Source organism: Bombina bombina, chromosome 4 (genome assembly GCF_027579735.1).
Source record: "Bombina bombina isolate aBomBom1 chromosome 4, aBomBom1.pri, whole genome shotgun sequence".
Taxonomy (NCBI): Eukaryota; Metazoa; Chordata; class Amphibia; order Anura; family Bombinatoridae; genus Bombina; species Bombina bombina.
The window spans coordinates 998,560,159-998,583,484 of record NC_069502.1 but is presented as its reverse complement, the minus strand read 5'-3'; the positions used below and the strand labels follow the sequence as shown (position 1 = coordinate 998,583,484).

Here is a 23,326-nt window from a genome sequence, read left to right as displayed (position 1 = left end):
TATATATATATATATATATATATATATATATATATATATATACATATATACACATATATACATACACACACCGATTTTTATTTCAATGATATATAAAATGTTTGTAATGATCACCTAAAAAAACTTATGGCTATTAATATTTAAAATAAACTTTTTTTTTCTTCAGTGAAAGGAATTAAAAAAAGTTTAAGTGTAACTCTTGTTTATACAAAAAGCAAATGTGCACTCTCACCTGTGCCTGCAGCAAGGACTGGATGTGCAAGGAGGTGAGAACTGTGCTTAGGATTCATCCAAGAGCTCTATGGGAACTCATTTAATATCATACATATGTTTATAATTATGAGGATTTCTAAAGTTGTAATTGTTTATATATATATATATAATAAAAAAGGCAATGGGACCTTGGATTAATGATTATTTTAAATAGTAATTTATTCATGTTAAGTAAAACTGCGGTATAAAAATAGCTTCGTTTTAATTTATCTAAAAAGGTGTGACTTTAATTAAAAACACTAAATGTATCTTGTGTTTTAACGAGAGGAGAAATTAATGTTCTGAAAGTCTGGCCATTTATTCCAACCAAAATATAAATTACATGCTAAAAAGGGTCTTTCATTAGGAAGTTTTATAAATGCCACTTTTTAGGATTTTTTTTAACCAATACAGAAGCCTACATTTAGAGAATTTGAATTAGTCTCATTTATTTTGTAAGCAAACTTTTTGCAGATGGGACCTATTCATAAGCTAATGTAGTTTTTTTTTTTATTTATATACCCAACCTGGAATCCCCTCCAGTCAACACTAATTAATGGAGATCCAAGCACAAATACAACATTAACATAATTTACTTCTACTGAGATAAGTTTGTACACTTAATTAGGGGAAATAGACAAACCCAAAATAAGATTTCTGTAACCTGTACAAATGCGAATTAAAGAGAACCCCGTGTTAAAACAACCTAAAACGGAGCAACTAAAGAAACCCCAAACGAAAATAACTTAAAAGTCCATAAAATCTAAGTATAACACAATATATATATATATATATATATATATATATATATATATATATATATATATATATATATATATACACACACACACACACACATACACACACAATAAGATACAAAAACCAGACCAAATGTGCAATTTCTATTTAACGAAATGAGATAGGTGGAAAACAACAAGTTTACTTTATGTATATATGTATAGTACTGCCCGTATAAGACTGTGATCTGCTTATAAAGTATTTTTGGCAAGTGATCCTGCCCTGTTGTATAATCTTGAGCAGGTAGGAGGAGAAGAGAGACTGAAAACAAACAAGTAGTCTTGGAATCATTTAAGGTGAGAAATATCCAGTCTCCTACTCAGCACAAGTAAGAATAAAATAAAGAGAGAGGACAAGTAAAGTGAGTAGGGGATAGAGGCCAGTAAAGAGGCTTTATATGGGTCTAGTCATTTGTACACAAGGCTGAGAGCTCTATTCCGGTTTGATTCTCTATCTATATGGGAAGCTCAGGCCTGAGCAGCTGTATTGGGGAACTTACATTACACCTAATATCTGCAATACTTTTTATGGCTTTATTTAAATGATAATATAGTTTTGTTGCCCTTTATTGTGTTTATTATGTTAAAGGGGCTGGCCCCAAACTGCCAAGGCTGATGATCCCACCCTCCACAAAAAAAAATAAACTTAGTTCGTGTGCCAAAAAAGTGCAAAGCTGTGGCTGTGTAATGAAAAAAACCTGGCAAGAAAGTAGCCCAGGGAAATAAGGGATAAATCAAGTCATTTACCTTGTGGGAAGAGTGTCTGCCTCGCGCCGGGTGCTGTAGGTGATTGGGAAATGAGGACTGATGAAGATTGATCACCCTGCTCCTGCCCTACCCCTTGTAAGTGAGAGAGGGCGTCTGCTTTACCGCGCGCCCAAACCAATCACAACGCCACAAGCCTACAATTGACAAGCCTTCTGACCAATAGCTAAGCTCGACATGTATTCCTGCTTTCACGCCTCCTGCAGAGAGTACTGAACAAGCCCAGGCTACTGGAAATGTGCTGGGGAAATCAATGGATATCAGCGAGAGGGGACTACAAGTAGATAGACTTTTGTATTAATAAAACAAACACATCCACTGTGCCTCCAATACACAGGGCCTTATATATTCAGACTTCTACTTAATTAAAAAAGAAAAGTCTATAAATTATGCTACTGCAAAAAGTAAAGAAACTTTCCAAACTATAATAAAGTATTTACAGTAACTTGCATATTGCTAGTTGCAGAAAATAAAGGATATGTGTAAATTTAACTATTGCAATTATATCAGTAATATATTCATTTATTGTTTCTAATTTATACTAAAAATATGCATGACAGACTTTTGCTACATATAATATTGATAATTCAGATATCCATTGAAATAAAAATAAAATATCTTTCCTGTCTGAATTGTTATCTAACATAATAAATGCCTACGAATAATTAGGAAATAATATCAGACAATAGTAATAATCTCTATTCGCTATAAGAATTATTTTTTTGTTTCAGAGTATTTCTCAGTGAATTATTTACATTTTCTTCCCACAATACTGAATATTTCGAAAATAAGAAATTGCTCCAATTACTTATGTTGAAATCGAATTTAAATGTATTATTGCAGTATATAATTTTATTTAAAAAATAATAATCTAATAACGAATATTATTTAAAGAATGAGTCAAACTCATATATATTTATTCCCCCCGCAGTTTTAAACGAGGTTTAAAAGTTCCCAGTGAAATAAATACTGGTTTCCACATTTGAAAATGCGATATTTTTTAAATAAGTGCATATGAGTTTAATTTAAGGAACCAGTATAGTAAATAACCCATTTATTATAATTAGAGGATAAGTTTCTATTTTGATTTTTTTTGTTAGTTTTTTAATATATTTCTTCTTGTGAAATCATTATGAATATTTACCAAGAATGATCAATCCTGACCTCTATTCCATACCCCCCACATGTCCTTGTCCTAATCAGGAAAGTGTCATAGTTTAAGGTGGTTTAAGGAGCAGAACATGGGCATGGACTCTTTATATTCCATGGGCTTCACAAATGTGACAGAGACACCTTCTCCTCTCCCTCAAATAATCCCAAAGATCTTCTTAAAAGAAGTTTAATAAAGCTTTGCCAGGTCCCTTTGTTGATCTCCTAAAATCAACTCCATCTAATTGAAGTTGGATCTGAAAGCGAGCTAATGTTCAAAGAAAGTGACCGCCAGACCTACAAAATTACATTTTTTTTTGTGGATCACAAGGGGAGACATCTCATAAAAGAGAGGGGCAGGGGGGCAGATGACAAGGGGGGCGTACCAGATTTGTCTGTAGTCCACAAAAAGTCAGCTATACACTTTCCCTTAGAACAAAGACGCCGCAGCCCATTCACAAAAATAATCATTCCTCAAATCCCCTTTTAACTTTTTTTTTTTTTAATCTTTTATTTTGAGCGTCATTCTTTCCTTATATTATATTGATACACATTTTTATTGATATGTTTTTTTTATAATAGAAGAAACATTGAGTTACTATAAAACCACATATTTACCAGTTTCTTTTTGTGTCTAAATATCTACCTATCATCAATATTAGACATTCTTTCTGTGTATGTTCCAATATAACTGTAGGACTAATAGTTTAGATATTGTAACCCCCCCCCCCCCCCCATATGAAAACTGCCCAGTGTACAAGAATGATGGGGAATGTTAGTGTCTGTTTGCGGTTGGGATCTATTCTCTTGCTGATCTGATCAGCTCAGTACAAGTATAAAGGTATCAAGTAGCACTAACCCTTTTTGTAATAAGAGTATTTTGTCTAATCCCAAATTGCAGGCGAATTTTCTTAATGCCTCAGCCCATAAACCTCGGATTAAGGGAAGTTAGAAAACGAGGGGGGAGTAGTGGGACTGTGAAAAAAAACAAAAGTTTAGTCAGTGTGCAGCAATGAAAATTGTAGTAGGATTTGTGGTGTAAGGTTAGTTGGTTTCTGGATACAGAAAGAGTGGATAAAAATTAAAAGGGAAGAGGAGATGCAACTGAGCTGCAATCACTGGATCCACAGGACATAGTTATAATACATGTAAGTTATCATATATATATATATATATATATATATATATATATATATATATACACATACATACATACATATGTGTGTATGTATATATATATATATATATATATATATATCCTGCAGCCCTTCTGGTCCACTGCAAATCCTCATACTAAGACATTGATCAAGAAGATTTCTGCAGGTCCTGATCCTAGGAATGTGAACCGTCCTTTCTTTGCAGGGATGACCGGCTCCAATACACAGCCTGTCCTCCCCAGGGGCTCTTTCATGCATCTTGGCCTTGGATCCGGATGATGGTTCATGAAGTTTCCAAATTGCAGGGGCAGAACCCCTGACTCATTTTTTCCTTTCATTCCAGTAGGGTTGGGGGCTGTTTGTGTAAGAGAAAACACATCATCCTCCAACAGTGACAAAGGTAAGAGAACAAGGGACTGACAAATTATAGAGTTTCCTTTTAGGGAACATCATATGAAATTTTGGAGACCCATCCTGGGATGTTTATCACAGATCTAGCTTATAAGGATATGTTCTCCCTCTGTCTCCCATTTGCCACAACCCCCTGTAGAGAGAGTAATTGTTTTTCCTAGTGGATATTTTTTTTTCTACATTATCAAACATAACTGAATTAGTAACCTGTGATTTTCCTATTTAGTTTGCTAAAGTGTTAATTTAATTATGATACAGGAAATAAATCTTGAATTATTCACCGCTGAAGCTTGCCCTTATTTATATTTTTATTTTTTATTTCAAACCGGTCATACACTTTTAATCTGTGAGAAAATAATTGATTAGTGCAAAATATAAATACATAATAATTGTTGTATTTTTTTTCTGGTGATCATAATCAAGATTAACTATGATAATTCGTTTAATTTAAAAATCACCAGTATATAAAATACAACAGACAGATATGCGCCTTATACAAATGTGCAGTTCATTTTTCGCTTTGACTAATCATGCACACTTAGTTGATTTTATTATGTGAACACATTCCCTTTGATTCCAAGTTGAGAAGTGATCACTAAAATTAATTAGAACGTATTAAAAAGGCAAAAGAGGACGTGAGCTGTCAAAAGTTATTTTTCACTTTGTAATTATATCGACTATGAATCTCAGAGAATGCCTTTATTAGGAAGAGCTACACCAAATCCCACAACCTGAAAGGCTCTGAGAGTCACCATATGTTGTGTCCCCATAAGGGTAAACTGTGATCTGGCTGTATACACCAGAAGTCATAATAAATTATATTTAAGGGAAAATAAGTATATCCCTTAGACCTTAAATAATCCCCTGGGTTGCATATATTTAGTACAGTTTAAATATAAAGTATTAAAACTAGAGAAGTAAAAAACAGGGAATATTATGTAAGATAAATTGGGTGCATTGCAATTGCCCTGATTTAATTACAGAAAGGAACCTAAAACTAGAGAAAGCAAAGAGAAGGATGTTGTATTACCCGGTGTTATGCACCAGACACAGCAGAAATGTGTTTGATAAGGCTGAACACTGTGTCTCCTCACCAGCTCCAGGTAATAACAGAGCCATGTGAATTGGGCTCAGACATAGCGCACAGCTACAGTTTCCCCATGTGCTCTTCCTGATCAAATATCTCATGAATAAAAATTATAAAGCTGTATTTCTAAACTCTGCAGACAAGCAGCCATTCAGTCTGAGAAGTTATCAAACTTTGTTAACTCCTGACCTGCATACTTCATATTTACTTTGTAAAAATATAATATTTTTATGACGCATTCCAAGTCCATTTCATTTTAGAAATACAGATTCAGATTTAATATCTTTTGTTCAACTGTGATTTGTATACTGTATTAATGAATATATAACCATGTAATATATATCTAATTCATTTACTAATTCCTGTATGTATCCTATGTAACAAACTGTAAATAATATATATGAAAATAACAACAATAAAGCTGGGTAAGAAAAAAAATGTTTTTATTGAAAATTGTATATGACATTATTGTAATAAATAAACAGATTTTTTTTTCACAAATATGCCAGGCTGTATATGCTATAAAAGCACAAGGCGTCATACCTGCTTAGTTGGTAAGACAGACATTTTTTTTTTGTTTTGTTTAAAGAAATAAATATTAACAACAGCAGCTAAATGTTTATGTTCAATTGCAGTTAGAAGCATGACATAAATACACTTCCCCCACCAAAGATTAGTGGGATAATGTAAACGGATATTTTGAGCCAAATGTCCCTATAGGATGGCTGTACTTAAAAACATATTCAGTAAAACATTCACACTTTTTTTTTTTAATATTAGGTTACTCAAGAATAAAATATAAAACAGTTGCTCAAATAAACCCTTGCAAATATAGCAAATTAAACAGGTTAATTGGGTATATACCATTCAAATGAAAATGTAAGTAGCTTACATACAAATGGCAGGGCAAGATGAGATCATTCATAAAGATGCTTACACATATTTGCTGTCCAGTAAACTCAATAAAAAAAATCTGCTGCCTTCTCCCCTGTTTCACAAGCCCCACAAGCAACTGGTATTGAGTATTGGGGCAGATTGGGAGCAGTACAACAGGTGAACCAAGCTGCGACCTTTGAGGAAACCTAAACTAAGTTCTGGCTCCCACTGAAGTGATCATGGTGCAATGCATTAGTTAAAAATGCACATTAAACAAACACATATGTGAACTGGGTTACATCAGCTTGTAGAGCACTTTTTTATTTATTTATTACACCTCAGGTCAGTTTTATAAAATGAAGCTACACAGATAAAATCACGTGATCATCCTTCCCAGAAAATATGATCATTGGATGACACATCTGTCTTCTTTCTTGGTCATCTTGCCTTTGTTTTGCTCCAGGGTCCTTTCAAGGTGTTCGTCCTCTTCTTCAGCTCTGGGGGGGAATTAACAAGCACAAATAAATTATTTCTTAAAAAAAAACAACAAAAAAAAATAAAAAAAAAATAAAAACAAACTGATCTCAGTAAAAAACAAAATAATAACAAAAACATTTTTTTATCTTGGTACAGATCAGTAATTTTTTTTCTTTTAAATAAGAAACCTCTGAGGCCCTAAAACATACTCGGCTAATTACTTATTTAATATTTAATGGGATATGAAACCCAACATTTTCCTTTCATGATTCAGATAGAGCATGCGATTTTAAACCACTAAGTCAATATATTATCAAATTGTCTTTATTCTCTTGATATCTTTTGTTGAAAAGCACACATGAATGCATAGGATCCTGTCTTTTTTTCTGGATCATTATTTGGCAGCACTTTTGCAAGAATGTTACTCATTTGCAAGAGCACTAGGTGGCAGCACTATTTACTGCCATGTACTCCAGGTACCTACCTATGTATCACTTAAACACAGAGCATCATGGGAATAAAGCAACTTTGATAATAGAAGTAAGTTGGAAACGAATTTTTAATGGTATGTTCTGAGTCACAAAAGATAAAAATGTGGGTTTCATATCCCTTTAATTCATCAAGCAATGTATTGAGTGATTGGGGCACCAGAAGGAGGAACAGCAGTGCTGAGTGTAGCAATGTGTACTTACTGTTTCTCCTGGGCATCCAGATCTCTGACCAAGGCATCTCGCTTATTAACCAGAATAACCAGTTCATCCAGTAAGAGCTGCTCCCTCCTTTTCTGGGCTTCGTTTTTTTGCCAGTCTATAAAGGAACCATTTAACACATTTAGTAAAATGACTGGATGGACTTCACAAAAAAATGCAATAATTGCAGTACGGCTCAGATGACATTCATTAGAGTATAAATACACCTACATCTTACAACCGTGTGAATGTAAAGCACATTATATAAATCGATTTCATCCATAAAATCAAAGCAGGTGTTTAAGGCTATGGGCATGGAGGGGGTCTTATATTGAGGTGTTTTTATTGCACAGCTATCTGCCTACACCCCACCAGGGGAAAGGAACTCAGGTGTCTTGCTATAAAAACGTCTGTTTACACAGTAAAGGTGGAATTCCTTACAGCATGTTGTTTTTGTGAGTAACTGTCAGAACAAAGGCTCTTGGATAAACTAGATGTTAATAGTTCGCAACAGGTTTCACGCTGCATTTGCACTGATGCGCAATGACCTCCCTCTTAAGGATACAGGGGATATTTCAGCTCTTTTAATACACTGAAGTGTTCTACTTTGTGGCCCCTGGTTTCATCACCTGCATATTTGTTGTAACAAGGATCTTCCTTATAAAGGTTCAGATCCAAAAGCAAAGCAGAGCCTTACTCGCAGGCAAACGGCCAACTATTGTGCACTATTCAATGGCTATATAGTAGCTGACATCTACTTGCTAGCAAGGACCTGAGACATAAGTGTTAGTAGCTACATACATGTAATACAATGCAGAAGAGCTGTTTATCTTTCCTTTCTTCTCTCACATTATATTTCTCTCTTTCTAATATTCCTTCTGATTAATTATATGTAGAAAAGCCCTGAAGACAAATATTGTCCTTTTTTAAGTATACCTTTAATTGCCAAAGGAATCGTTGTTCATTTAGTAGCTTTTCCAGAGCTAAAAGTGATGCTACTTTGTTACATGGTCTATTTGGAGTCTTCTAACTTATTACTACAAACATTGTGAAAACTCTAAAAAGTGTTCTTTAGTAAATTGAATATTTTTTTGCTACGCTAAACATAGCAATGCAAACTAGATTTTTTTTCTTCATGTAAACATGTTTAACAATGCTGCACTCACCTTCATATAAATATTAGATCATTAGGTATTTACAGCTAATTGACTGACAGTGATTAACCCCATAAAAAAAAGTTTATTCAGCACAGGAATATCACTTTTTGTTTTCCAAAAAGAAAAACGATGTAATACACTTTGATATATTTTCTTTTGGACGGAACAAAGGACATTTTGTAGTAAGGAGCTTCTAACCAGCTTCAGATCTGAACCAATTCTCTAGTAATTTGCACCTACATTTTATAGACCAAATCCTTTATGCATCTGTGTCTGTACTAGATTCTATCATCTATCTATCTATATATCTAATCTATCTGTCTGTCTAATCAATCTATCTGTCTAATTAACTCTATAATATTTAAAGAGAGTCCCGGTCAAGTGGCCTTTTGCTCAGCCAGACTGCAGGAGCTTGTTGCTGTCCATCAACCGCCAAGCTACTCCGCCCCCCTCATTAGGAAGGTAAATAATAGAAAGAAAACGAAGTAGGTGATGAGGGAGATAACAGAACAAATGAGGACCACGAGGGAAACAGGACACCAGCTTTAAAAAAAAAAAAAATCCATAAGCACTGACTCCAGCAGTGTCCTTTCCCCCATACTCCTTCCAAAAAAGCAGAGCAAAGAACAGTGTGCAATCCTTTTGGATTAGTCTCTTCTCTCTCCATTGCCCTGGGCAATCATGTTAAAACTCACATGGCTGGTGCTTATTCAGATAAACCTAACAATGCACACCAGTGGTTACCATGTGAATCTTCACAAACCACACAAGAATGTGCTGGTTCAAATCCCCCTGACCCTCCTCCAAAGGCAAATTTATTCAAGACAGCAAACTGCTCAGCAGCTTTCTGAAAGCAAGTGCTGCTAGTGGGAATTCCATCTTGTATCTACACATTAGAAATTAGATGCAGCATCATGTCAGATGCTAACAAAAATACCCTGAAGTGTACAATGACTTCCCCGTTTAGAATTTTGCATTAATAGAAGTACAGTTAAAAAGTTATGACCCACTGTAAATGTTTCTAGCGTTAAAACAACCGATTCTATGAATATTATAATTCATTAACCTCTTGGGCACCAAAAATAGAGGCAAAAATACCAAGACTATGAGTTGCAGCCCTTTATTGCACCAATGGGTTAATAAACATTACCTATGATGGGCTGCAAGGTCACAGAAAACCCTTGACACGACTGATTATTTTTATAGCCATTAAATAAATTCAGCTTTTAAAAAGGGTTACAAATTACAATTCAATTTGCAGGCCAAGTCCGCAGTCAAGCGCAATTGCGCAATCTCGCCCCCCCCCCCCCCAAAAAAAAAAAGTTGGTGAGTTTGGAACTTAAATTTGAACAAGCAAATGCGATTTATCAAAATAGTTAAAACATGCATGGTGAACGGTTTTGTAACATACTCAAACACAAAAATGATTTCTATAGAAAATGCTACAATAATAATTGTATCATACAGTTTACTTATGTAACTGATACAAATGTGCAACAATGGATTGCAATACAACAACTTTGAATAATTATGCTTAAAAGATCTGACAATTCATGTAAGTTTATCTTCAATATCTTTACTGGAATTTCAGTAACATTCAGTGTCATTCTGATTTTTGGGGGTCACTGCCCCTTTCTGGGCATTTAAATATATAGGGAATTCCTACGTTATCTCTACACCTCATAAATAGAATATTCTAGGAGTGGCAGTTACACTGGATACTACAGCACATCTTTACTCTTTAGTGAATCAACAGGCAATAGAGAGTGCAGTTAGAGACTTTCGCCCACGGATTAGTGTAGAATCCTGTAAGCATTTTATAACCCACCCCCACCAAATATAAATTAAACACAAAGCTATATTTAACAGACTTTTTTTTTTTATATATATATATATATTTTTTTTTTCATTTCATTTTTGCAAATGTTTATGTACTCAAAAATATTACAATAACGTTCTTTTTTATTTACACTTAAAGGGACAGAAAACCCCATAATTTTCTTTCATGATTTGGATAGAACATACAATTTTAAACAATTTTTCAATGTACAACAAAGGATACCAAGAGAACAGACCACATTTGAATATATAAGTGAATTTAAAAGGGTTCTAAAATGATATGCTCTATAGGAATCATGCAAGTTCAATTTTGACTTTTCTATCACTTTAAAGGGACATGAAACCCCAAAAAAATCCTTTCATGACTCAGAGAGCATACCATTTTTAAACAACTTTCCAGTTAACTTCTGTTATTAAATTTAGTTCATTCTTTTGGTATCCTTTGTTAATGAGCAGTAATACAGTGCTGGGAGTTAGCTGAACACATTATATGAACCAATGACAAGATGAATATAAGTCTATCCTCCAATCAGCAGATACCTCCCCTGTAGTGCATTTCTGCTCCTGATTCTACCTAGGAATGGATTTAAAGAAAAAAATACCAAAAGAAGAAACAAAATAGATAACAGAACTACAACAGAAACTTGTACATGATCTATCTGAATCATGAAATAAATAAGTTTGCTTGCATAAGGACGTTATTGCGATTATTATTCTAGTATAATGTATCAAATTTGTGCAACAAACTGCACCATGTATATCAAATGAAGGGTTTAAAGACAAGGAAAATACCTTGATTTTGTCCCTGCATCAAACACTCACCTCTTCCAGTCATCATGGTCTCCTCCCTGGCAGTGGCGGTTTTGTAAGTAAATAAAGTAAATAAAAGATAACTCCTATGCTATATAAAGAGTCCTACTTGGGCACAACAATATGTTTACCAAGAAATACAATGCACAGCCTTATTGGTCCAAAATCAAAAGTTCATAGTTTATTTAAAACAGTTTAAAATGGAAAACTTATGTATACATCTTGATGACCGCTTACCGCTATGTGAGTTTTCCATTTTGAACTGTTTCAAATAAACAATGAACTTAATTTTGGACCAATAAGGCTGTGCATGGTATTTCTTGGTAAACACATTGTTGTGCCCAAGTTGGACTCTTTGAATATATCCTAGGAGTTATCTTTTATTTACTTTATTTTAATAAAGTAATTTTTATGTATTATTCATAAATAATTTAGTTGTGTTTTAGTTTAACTAAAAACTATTATATCATTTAAATGTTTTACTGTTTAAGGAACAGTACACAGTGATTATTTTTCCCAACTTTAATACATTCCCAATAATCCCTTTTACCTACTGGAGTGTATATATAATTGTTAACAAACACATCCTTTATCTTTAGTTTGTTATTTTAAACAGCTGACTGGCCATTTGATCCTCACCTATAATATTTCAAAAACTTGAGAGAAAGTAAACAACTTGTTATTAAGACATTTGTGCTATGTTGCTATAAAATATCATCAGCCAAGTCTTAATGTTTTGTTTTTTTTAAAAACAAATAAATAATTTTAGCTAAAAGGATATATATCAATAGCCAAACTCAACAAACAATTTGCCATATTTGGAATAACAATGCTAGTCCCAGTTATAATGTTAGTATAGAATGCATTGTTTTGCATATGTTATCTGATAACCCCAACTAGGGACAGATATAAAAGTTAGCCCTGCTACATAAGTCATCATGGTACAGTTTAAATTCTGGAAATTAGAAACTGCTCAAATTTTAGAGCCAAATTACATTAAAAAGGGACAAAATAAATAATGAAAATATATTACAAAGTTGTGTCCTTATGCAGAACTAAACATTTTATATACACATCTCAAGGTGTTTACTGTTCCATTAAAGGGACATTATACACTAGATTTTTCTTTGTATAAATGTTTTGTAGATGATCCATCTACAGTTGTCATCATAAGTTTACATACCTTGGCAGAATTTATGATTTCTTGGCCATTTTTCAGAGAATATGAATGATAACACAAAAAACATAATTTATGTAAGAATTTACCTGATAAATTCATTTCTTTCATATTGGCAAGAGTCCATGAGCTAGTGACATATGGGATATACAATCCTACCAGGAGGAGCAAAGTTTTCCAAACCTCAAAATGCCTATAAATACACCCATCACCACACCCACAATTCAGTTTAACGAATAGCCAAGAAGTGGGGTGATAAAGAAAGGAGCAAAAGCATAAACAAAGGAATTGGAATAATTGTGCTTTATACAAAAAAAATCATAGCCACCAAAAAAAGGGTGGGCCTCATGGATTCTTGCCAATATGAAAGAAATGAATTTATCAGGTAAATTCTTACATAAATTATGCTTTCTTTCATGGCAAGTGTCCATGAGCTAGTGACGTATGGGATAGCAATACCCAAGATGTGGAACTCCACGCAAGAGTCACTAGAGAGGGAGGGATAAAAAATAAAGACAGCCAATTCCGCTGAAAAAAATTAAGCCACAACCCAAATCATAAATTTTAATCTTATAATGGAAAAGAAAAAAAACTGAAATTATAAGCAGAAGAATCAAACTGAAACAGCTGCCTGAAGTAAATGTATGCAAAGAAGACCAAGTTGCTGCTTTGCAAATCTGATCAACTGAAGTTTCATTCTTAAAAGCCCAGGAAGTGGAAACTGATCTAGTAGAATGAGCTGTAATCCTCAGAGGTGGGGATTTAGCCGACTCCAAATAAGCGTGATGAATCAAAAGCTTTAACCAAGATGCCAAAGAAATGGCAGAAACCTTCTGACCTTTCCTAGAACCAGAAAAGATAAATAGAATAGAAGTCTTCCTGAAATCTTTAGTAGCTTCAACATAATATTTCAAAGCTCTCACCACATCCAAAGGATGTAAAGACCTTTCCAAAGAATTCTTAGGATGTGGACACAAAGAAGGGACAACAATTTCCCTACTAATGTTGTTGGAATTCACAACTTTAGGTAAGAATTTAAATGAAGTCCGCAAAACTGCCTTATCCTGATGAAAAATCAGAAAAGAAGACTCACAAGAAAGAGCAGATAATTCAGAAACTCTTCTAGCAGAAGAGATGGCCAAAAGAAACAACACTTTCCAAGAAAGCAATTTAATGTCCAAAGAATGCATAGGCTCAAACGGAGGAGCCTGTAAAGCCTTCAAAACCAAATTAAGACTCCAAGGAGGAGAAATTGATTTAATGACAGGCTTGATACGAACCAAAGCCTGTACAAAACAATGAATATCAGGGAGTTTAGCAATTTTTCTGTGGAATAAAACAGAAAGAGAGTAGAGATTTGTCCTTTCAAGGAACTCACAGACAAACCCTTATCCAAACCATCCTGAAGAAACTAAAATTCTAGGAATTCTAAAAGAATGCCAAGAGAATGTATGCGAAGAACACCATGAAATGCAAGTCTTCCAAACTCGATAATAAATCTTTCTAGAAACAGATTTACGAGCCTGCAACATAGTATTAATCACTGAGTCAGAGAATCAGAGAAACCTCTAAGACTAAGCACTAAGCGTTCAATTTCCATACCTTCAAATTTAATGATTTGAGATCCTGATGGAAACACGGACCTTGAGTGGAAGTGGCCAGGGTTGGCAACTGGACATCCGAACAAGATCCGCATACCAAAACTTGTGAGCCCATGCTGGAGCCACCAGCAGTACAAATGATTGCTCCATGATGATCTTGGAAATCACTCTTGGAAGAAGAACTAGAGGCGGAAAAATATAGGCATGTTGATAACGCCAAGGAAGTGTCAATGCATCCATTGCTTCCGCCTGAGGACCTGTACAGGTACCTTGGAAGTTTCTTCTTTAGATGAGATGCCATCAGATCTATTTCTGGAAGCCCCCACATCTGAACAATTTGAAAAAACACATCTGGGTGAAGAGACCACTCTCCCGGATGTAAGGCTTGACGACTGAGAAAATCCGCTTCCCAATTGTCTATACCTGGGATATGGACCGCAGAAATTAGACAGGAGCTGGATTCTGCCCAAACAAGTATCCGGGATACTTCTTTCATAGCTTGAGGACTGTGAGTCCCACCCTGATGATTGACATACGCCACAGTTGTGACATTGTCTGAAAACAAATAAACGGCTCTCTCTTCAATAGAGGCCAAAACTGAAAAGCTCTGAGAATCGCACAGAGTTCCAAAATATTGATTGGTAATCTCGCCTCTTGAGATTTCCAAACCCCCTGTGCTGTCAGAGATCCCCAGACAGCTCCCCAACCTGAAAGACTCGCATCTGTTTTGATCACAGTCCAGGTTGGATGAACAAAAGAGGCCCCTTGAACTATACGATGGTGATCTAACCACCAAGTCAGAGATAGTCGAACATTGGGATCTAAGGATATTAATTGTGATATCCTTGTATAATCCCTGCACCATTGGTTCAGCATACAAAGCTGAAGAGGTCTCATGTGAAAACAAGCAAAGGGGATCGCGTCCGATGCTGCAGTCATGAGACCTAAAACCTCCATGCACATAGCTACTGAAGGGAATGATTGAGACTGAAGGTTCCGACAGGCTGCAACCAATTTCAGACGTCTCTTGTCTGTTAGAGACTAAGTCATGCATAATGAATCTATTTGGAAACCTAAAAAGGTTACCCTTGTCTGAGGAATCAAAGAACTTTTTGGTAAATTGATCCTACAACCATGTCTTTGAAGAAACAACACTAGTTGATTTGTGTGAGATTCTGCAGAACGTAAAGACTGAGCAAGTACCAAGATATCGTCCAAATAAGGAAACACCGCAATACCCCGCTCTCTGATTACAGAAAGTAGGGCACCGAGAACCTTTGAAAAGATCCTTGGAGCTGTCGCTAGGCCGAAAGGAAGAGCAACAAATTGGTAATGCTTGTCTAGAAAAGAGAATCTCAGGAACTGATAGTGATCTGGATGAATCAGAATATGAAGATATGCATCCTGTAAGTCTATTGTGGACATATAATGCCCTTGCTGAACAAAAGGCAGAATAGTCCTTATAGTCACCATTTTGAATGTTGGTACTCTTACATAACAATTCAGGACTTTTAGATCCAGAACTGGTCTGAATGAATTTTCTTTCTTTGGGACAATGAACAGATTTGAATAAAACCCCAGACCCTGTTCCTGAAAAGGAACTGGCACGATTACCTCAGATAACTCTAGGTCTGAAACACACTTCAGAAAAGCCTGCACTTTCTCTAGGTTCACTGGAATGAAAGAAACTTCTCACAGGCGGTCTTACTCTAAAGGATCCTTAAAAGAAGTACTATTTTCCGTAGGAATAGTTGTACGTTTAGCAAGAGTAGAGATGGCCCCATCAACTTTGGGGATCTTTTCCCAAAACTCCAATCTATCAGTAGGCAAAGGATACAATTTTTAAACCTTGAAGAAGGAGTAAAAGAAGTACCCAATCTATTCCATTCCTTAGAAATCATATCTGAAATAGCATCAGGAACTGGAAAAACCTTGAATAACTACATGAGGTTTATAAACCGAATTTAAATGTTTACTAGTTTTAGTATCAAGAGGACTAGTCTCCTCCATATCTAATGCAATCAACACTTCTTTTAATAAAGAACGAATAACCTCCATTTTAAAGGGACAGTCTACCATAGAATTGTTATTGTTTTAAAAGATAGATAATCCCTTTATTACCCATTCCCCAGTTTTGCATAACCACAGTTATATTAATATACTTTTTACCTCTGTGATTACCTTGTATCTAGGAACCTTCTTCCAGCCCCCTGATCACACGACTGTGACTGTTTATTATCTATTGTCTTAAATTTAGCATTGTTTTGTGCTAAATCTTAAATAACCCCCTGTGCCTGAACACAGTGTTATCTATATGGCCCACGTGTACTTTCTGTCTCTTTGTGTTGAAAAGAGATTTAAAAATCATGAGATAAGAGGCAGCCCTCAAAGGCTTAGAAATCAGCATATGAGCCTACCTATGTTTAGTTTAATTTAAGAATACCAAGAGAAAAAAGCAAATTTGATGATAAAAGTAAATTGGAAAGTTGATTAAAATTAAGTCCTATCTGAATAATGAAAGTTGAATTTATACTAGACTGTCCCTTTAAATAAATAAGAGGATTTGTCAGTGTCAATATCTGAGGCAGGATCCTCTGAATCAGACAGATCCTCATCAGAGATAGATAAATCAGTATGTTGTCGGTCATTAAAAAATTCATGAACTCTATGAGAAGTTTTAAAAGACCTTTTACGTTTATTAGAAGGCGGAATGGCAGACAAAGCCTTCTGAATGGAATCAAAAATAAATTCTCTTAAATTTACAGGAATATCCTGAGCATTATATGTTGATGGACCAGCAACATGTAATGAACTACTACTGATGGAAACATTCTCTGCATGTAAAAGTTTATCATGACAACTATTACAAACCACAGCTGGCGGAACAGTTACCACAAGTTTACAACAAATGCACTTAGCTTTGGTAGAACCGATATCAGGCAGCAGGATTCCAGTAGTAGATTCTGAGAGAGGATCAGATAGAGACATCTTGCAGTATGTAAAAGAAAAAACAACATATAAAGCAAAATTATAAATTTCCTTATATAACAGTTTCAGGAATGGGAATAAATGCAAACAGAATAAGCCTCTGACATAGAAAAAAAGACCAGAGGCAAAAGAAATGAGGTTTTAAATAATGAAAAAATGTTTGGCACCAAGTATGACGTACCACAGATGACGCAACCTCATGAAAAGACTCGGCACCAACTAAGACACCGGAAATGACGAATTTGCGTCTACAAACGTAATTTTTCACGCCAAAAAAGTCTTGCGCCAAGAATGACGCAATAAATTATATCATTTTGCACTCTCGCAAGCCTAATACAGCCCGCAATATAGAAAGAGTCAGTTTGAAAATGTCAGGTAAGAATTTTTTTTTAAAGCATTTCCCAGATATGAAACTGACAGTCTGCAAAAAGGAAATATACTGATAATCCTGAATCATGGCAAATATAAGTACAAACATATATTTAGAACTTTATATATAAAGTGCCAAACCATAGCTGAGAGTGTCTTAAGTAAATGAAACATACTTACCAAAAGACACCCATCCACATATAGCAGATAGCCAAACCAGTACTGAAACGAGAATCAGTAGAGGTAATGGTATAGAAGAGTATATCGTCGATCTGAAAATGGAGGTAGGAGCTGAATCTCTACGACCGATAACAGAGAACCTATGAAATAGATCCCCGTTAGGAAGACCATTGTATTCAATAGGTGATACTCCCTTCACATCCCTCTGACATTCACTGTACTCTGAGAGGAACCGGGCTTCAAAAAAGCTGAGAAGCGCATAAAAACGTAGAAATCTAGCACAAACTTACTTCACCACCTCCATAGGAGGCAAAGTTTGTAAAACTGAATTGTGGGCGTGGTGAGGGGTGTATTTATAGGCATTTTGAGGTTTGGGAAACTTTGCCCCTCCTGGTAGGATTGTATATCGCATACGTCACTAGCTCATGGACTCTTGCCAATTACATGAAAGAAACTTTTCTTTCACTCATGGTTAGTGTTTGGTTGAAGTCATTTATTATCAAACAACTGTGTTTACTCTTTTTAAATCATAATGACAACAGGAACTACCCAAATGACCCTAATCAAAAGTTACATACCCCAGTTCTTAATACCGTGTATTGCCCCCTTTAACATCAATGACAGCTTGAAGTCTTTTGTGGTACTTGTGGATGAGGCTCTTTATCTTCTCAGATGGTAAAGCTGCCCTTTCTTCCTGGCAAAAAGCCTCCAGTTCCTGTAAATTCTTGGGCTGTCTTGCATGAACTGCACGTTTGAGATCTCCCCAGAGTGAAATGATATTGAGGTCAGGAGACTGAGATGGCCACTCCAGAACCTTCACTTTATTCTGCTGTAGCCAATGACAGGTTGACTTGGCCTTGGACATTTCAACATAACAATGATTCTAAACACAAGTACGTTCCATGCGCAGCTTCCGGGCTGATGAATGCAAATTTTCCTCCAGTATTTTTTGATAACATACTGCATTCATCTTGCCATCAATTCTGACCAAATTTCCTGTGCCTTTGTAGCTCACACATCCCCAAAACATCAGCAATCCACCTCCGTGTTTCATAGTAGGAATGGTGTATCTTTCATCAAAGGCCTTGTTGACTCCTCTCCAAATGTAGCTTTTATGGTTGTGGCCATAAAAGCTCAATTTTGGTCTCATCCCTCCAAATGACTGTGCCAGAAGGTTTGAGGCTTGTCTCTGTACTGTTTGGCGTATTGTAAGCGGGATACTTTGTGGCATTTGCATAATAATGGGTTTCTTCTGGCGACTAGACCATGCAGCCCATCTTTCTTCAAGTGCCTCCATATTGTGCATCTTGAAACAGCCACACCACATGTTTTCAGAGAGTCCTGTATTTCACCTGAAGTTATTTGTGGGTTTTTCTTTGCATCCCGAACAATTTTCCCAGGCAGTTTGTGGCTGAAATTTTAGTTGGTCTACATGACCGTGGTTTTGGTTTCAACAGAACCCCTAATTTTCCACTTTTTGATTAGAGTTTGAATACTGCTAATTGGCCTTCTCAATTCCTTGGATATCTTTTAATATCCCTTTCCTGTTTTATACAGCTCAACACCCTTTTCCCGCAGATTCTTTGACAATTCTTTTGCTTTCCCCATGACTCAGAATCCAGAAAAGTCAGTGCAGCACTGTATGAAAGATGCAAGGGTCTGTCAGGAGTCCAGAAACTCATTGACCATTTATAGACACACACTAATTACAAGCAAACAGATCACAGGTAAGGATGGTTACCTTTAATAGCCATTCAAACCCCTTTGTGTCAACTTGTGTGCATGTTATCAGGCCAAAATCACCAGGGTATGTAAACTTTTGATCAGGGTCATTTGGGTAGTTTCTGTTGTCATTATGATTTAAAAAGAGTAATCACAGTTGATTGATAATAAATGGCTTCAGCCAAACACTAACCATGAGCGAAAGAAAAGTTTTTGTTTTATCATTCATATTCTCTGAAAAATGGCCAAGAAATCAGAAATTCTGCCAGGGTATGTAAACTTATGAGCACAACTGTATATAGCCCATACAGTTTTTTTTTTTTTAAATAACATTGATCTGATTTTCAGACTCCTAACCAAGCCACAAAGTTTTAGGAGAATACCGACATATACCTACTCCAGCTTGATTCTGTTTCTGTAAAGTATCTTTTCATATGCAAAGGAAGGGTGAGGGGGAGTGTCTGCTTTTTCCCACTTGCAGTGGGTGTTTAGCAGAGCTAAACTGGATGCTTCTAAGTAAGTTTTTAAACAGTTTTATAGTGGAGTTTTAGATCAGTATCTGTGCATATTATTCTTTGTAGTAGTGTCTATTACATGCAGTTATATGAATTTTTTTTTTTTATACTGTCCCTTTAAGTACTGGTTAACGAAAAACTATGTAAACAAGAACGTTTAGAATAAATTATACTCCCAGTGGGTAGTGGGAGAGAGAGATGATAAAACATAAATTTCCCATTGTTCTCTGCAAGTATTAATCTCACTGTGTATAGAGAGATACGATAAGGACAATTTTGTGTAAATATCTATAATAAGGTATGCTCTCCCTAGAAGTTCAACCCATTTGATAAGGTTGTGGTTTCAATTAGCAGAGGCAGCTATTTCACATAAAAAAAATATATAACCAATTTCCCAAATATATTAAATTTGGCAGGTAGTATATCAAGTCATTGTAAACGCATTAAGGAGAAACCATCCCTTTAATTGAACTAGGAAATTATCTTGTTTATCAGTATAAATCTGTATATATAAATTTTTAACATTAAAAAAGCCAAGCAACAAGTAAAAATATGACGTGCAAAACAGGCAAAAATTGGTTTCAAGTGGGTATGGATAATGAATTAATCAATAAAAAAAACAGTGCCATGCAAAGTCGTTCCTGACAGATTGGAATAGCATTGGTAAGGGGTCTGGAGGTAATGTAGCTGACACATTTTCTCAGTGCAAAGTCATGAGAAAACATTAGAAAGTGTGAAATCCAAGATTCATGACTACCTTCTAACATTTTGCAATCTATTTTCATAATTGAATAAATAACTGTAAATGAAAATTATCTACTCCAATAATGTAATGTCTGGTCAGATATGACCAAGTGATTAAGCACTGGCTTTTTAAAAAAAGAAAGTAAAGAAAAAGCAGGATTGGTCTCTTTTTCTCTTTCTTATAAGCATAAAATAAGCAGAATTTGTTTTTTTCACATGCATTAAATAAGAAAGATTTTTAGAACTTGAGATACCCAACTAGTCAATAACGTTTTTGCCAGTTAAAGGAATCTAAGCAGTTAACCAACACCCAAAGCTTCCATTTTATATTGTGGTTAGATGTTTTCTTCTATTATTAATTTAGAGGTTAGGAAAAAAAATGGTCAGAGGGCTAATTTTAAAATCCCAACATTATTTGTTATATGGAAGACATTAAAGGGATATAAAGGAGAAACATGAAATGTGCATAGGTGCATTTCAATTTGAAATCAAAGCATTTTCTAGACTTAAAATCTGCTGCCAAAATAGCAAAATGCTGCTGCCTGCACCCATATTCATTTCTATAAGAAATGCTGAGTACAAATGTTTGCTCATGCCTAATATTTAAAGGGATAAAAAGGTCAAACATGAAATGTTCATGGATGCATTTCAATTTGAAATATAAGCATCTTTGCAATATGTTTCCAGTAGAAAAAAATGCTTCTAATATAATGTATTACTGTTTTTCTGTGATATACGCACATATCCTGTATCCTGCCCATGCACTAGTATTTAAACACCACTTCTTCTTAGAAGATCAGCAGTAGCCTGTATGACACAAATTACATCTTAAGAAGCAATACACACTACAGCCACCTCTCTGAGTATGCATAGTGTTTGAATACTGGTGCAAGGCTATATTTTGGCACTGGATTTATTACTGTAAAAGTGCAATAGATAAATATCTGGATATGCATATGCAGATATTTTTGTGCTGCACTTTCACACTATTATAGCACAGAAAAAAGCTGAATGCCAATGCCTGTGCCCTTATTCAGTAGTTTCTATAATTAATAGTTCTATAATGAATATAAAAAATATATTGAGGAAATAGAATATAGGATAGGAGATAAATGGCAACCTTGACAAGTGCTGCTGTAAACCTCTATAGAAAATGGAAAAAATATTATTCTTGTGCATTGAATGTTACTTACAATGTACTAATCACCAAAGACAGTTAAATTCTTTTGCATCCAATAAAAGATCTCACAAAAAATACTTCTTACATTATCTGAGCCATCCTTCCCCGTTCCCTTTAATAAAACCAACATGGTAAAGACCGACAAGTTTCAAGTAAAGCCATACATTAATGTTGAAATAATGAGATAGGTTTATAGCAGACTGTTGCCTGGTTTCAGGATTGTATTGATGGTTGTTAACATTTTTTAAAAAAAATCTTCATCACAAGCACAACTAGTCTAGTGAAATGCTTCAGATTATTAAGTCGAAAAAGCTTTATAACACAAATTTGAATAGTGATCAGTTCTTAGGAACTTGCTGCTAAAGATTTACAGCAGTGGTCACTTCTTCAGAGTAGGCTGATTTTAACACTCATGACCAATAGGGATGACTCTAGGAACTTTACTACACACACATATTTCAACAGGTTTGCAAATCTGTCAGCTTTATAAATAGGCTCCAATGTCCAAAAAAATGTAGATTTCAGTTTAACTCCTCCCGCTCCCCCTCCTCCTTCATCCCCTTCTCTAATGTCTAATGTGATTACTCCAATACCGTTAGTGCTCATCAACATTGATGCAGTGTAGCTGCATCTTCTATTCCGTATCTAAGGTATGGCCTTAAGTTACATCGGGTGTTGACTGTCCTTTTAAACCCACATTTAAAAAAAATCATGTTTCAGACAGCGAATACAATTTTAAACAACTTTCCAATTTACTGCTATTATTTAATTTGCTTCATTCTCTTGGTATCATTTGTTGAAGAAGCAGCAATGCACTAATGGGAGGTTGCTGGGAACCAATAACATGAGGCAATTATGTGCAGCCACCAATCAACAGCTCCTGAGCCTTCCTAGGTATCCTTTTCAACAAAGGATATCAAGAGAACAAAACTAATTAGATAATAGAAATACATTAGAAAGTTGTTTAAATTCAAATACCCTATCCAAATCATGAATGAAAAAAAAAAATGGGTTTCATGTCCCTTTAATATTATTCTTCTATAGTATTTTTCTAGGTTTTCTCATTCTTAGCATATTTAGATAAATAATTCATTTCTGAGTCTTATTTCCTTTCAGTTTCATCTTATTGAAAAATCTCAATCTTATACCATTGTTTATATAACTCTTTTAAAGGGACAGTCTAGTCCAAAATAAATTTTCATGATTCAGATAGGGCATTTCATTTTTTTAAAAAAAATATTTATTTTTATTGATATTTCAATTCAGGGTACAGAAGAGGAAAAAAAAAAGGGACATTATCTTTATGTTTACATACTTGGGGGTGATTTACACATCCAGTTTATCAATCATAGCTTGATTCCCCAGAGGTAAAAGAAAAACAACA

The 23,326-nt window shown here is 35.0% G+C and overlaps 1 protein-coding gene across 5 annotated transcripts in view; it reads right to left on the bottom strand.

The window, feature by feature from the left end:
- Positions 1–6,044: 6,044 nt before the first annotated feature.
- The window catches only part of EHBP1 (EH domain binding protein 1), a 1,033,533-nt gene continuing 1,016,251 nt past the window's right edge, over positions 6,045–23,326 (bottom strand). For all 5 annotated transcript variants that reach the window (XM_053712059.1, XM_053712060.1, XM_053712061.1 and 2 more), the window contains 2 exons: positions 7,664–7,778; positions 6,045–6,991 (listed from right to left, as the gene is read on the bottom strand). In XM_053712059.1, the coding sequence (XP_053568034.1) occupies positions 6,901–6,991; positions 7,664–7,778 (206 nt within the window). In that variant the 3' untranslated portion in view covers positions 6,045–6,900. The remainder of the gene's footprint in view (positions 6,992–7,663; positions 7,779–23,326) is intronic.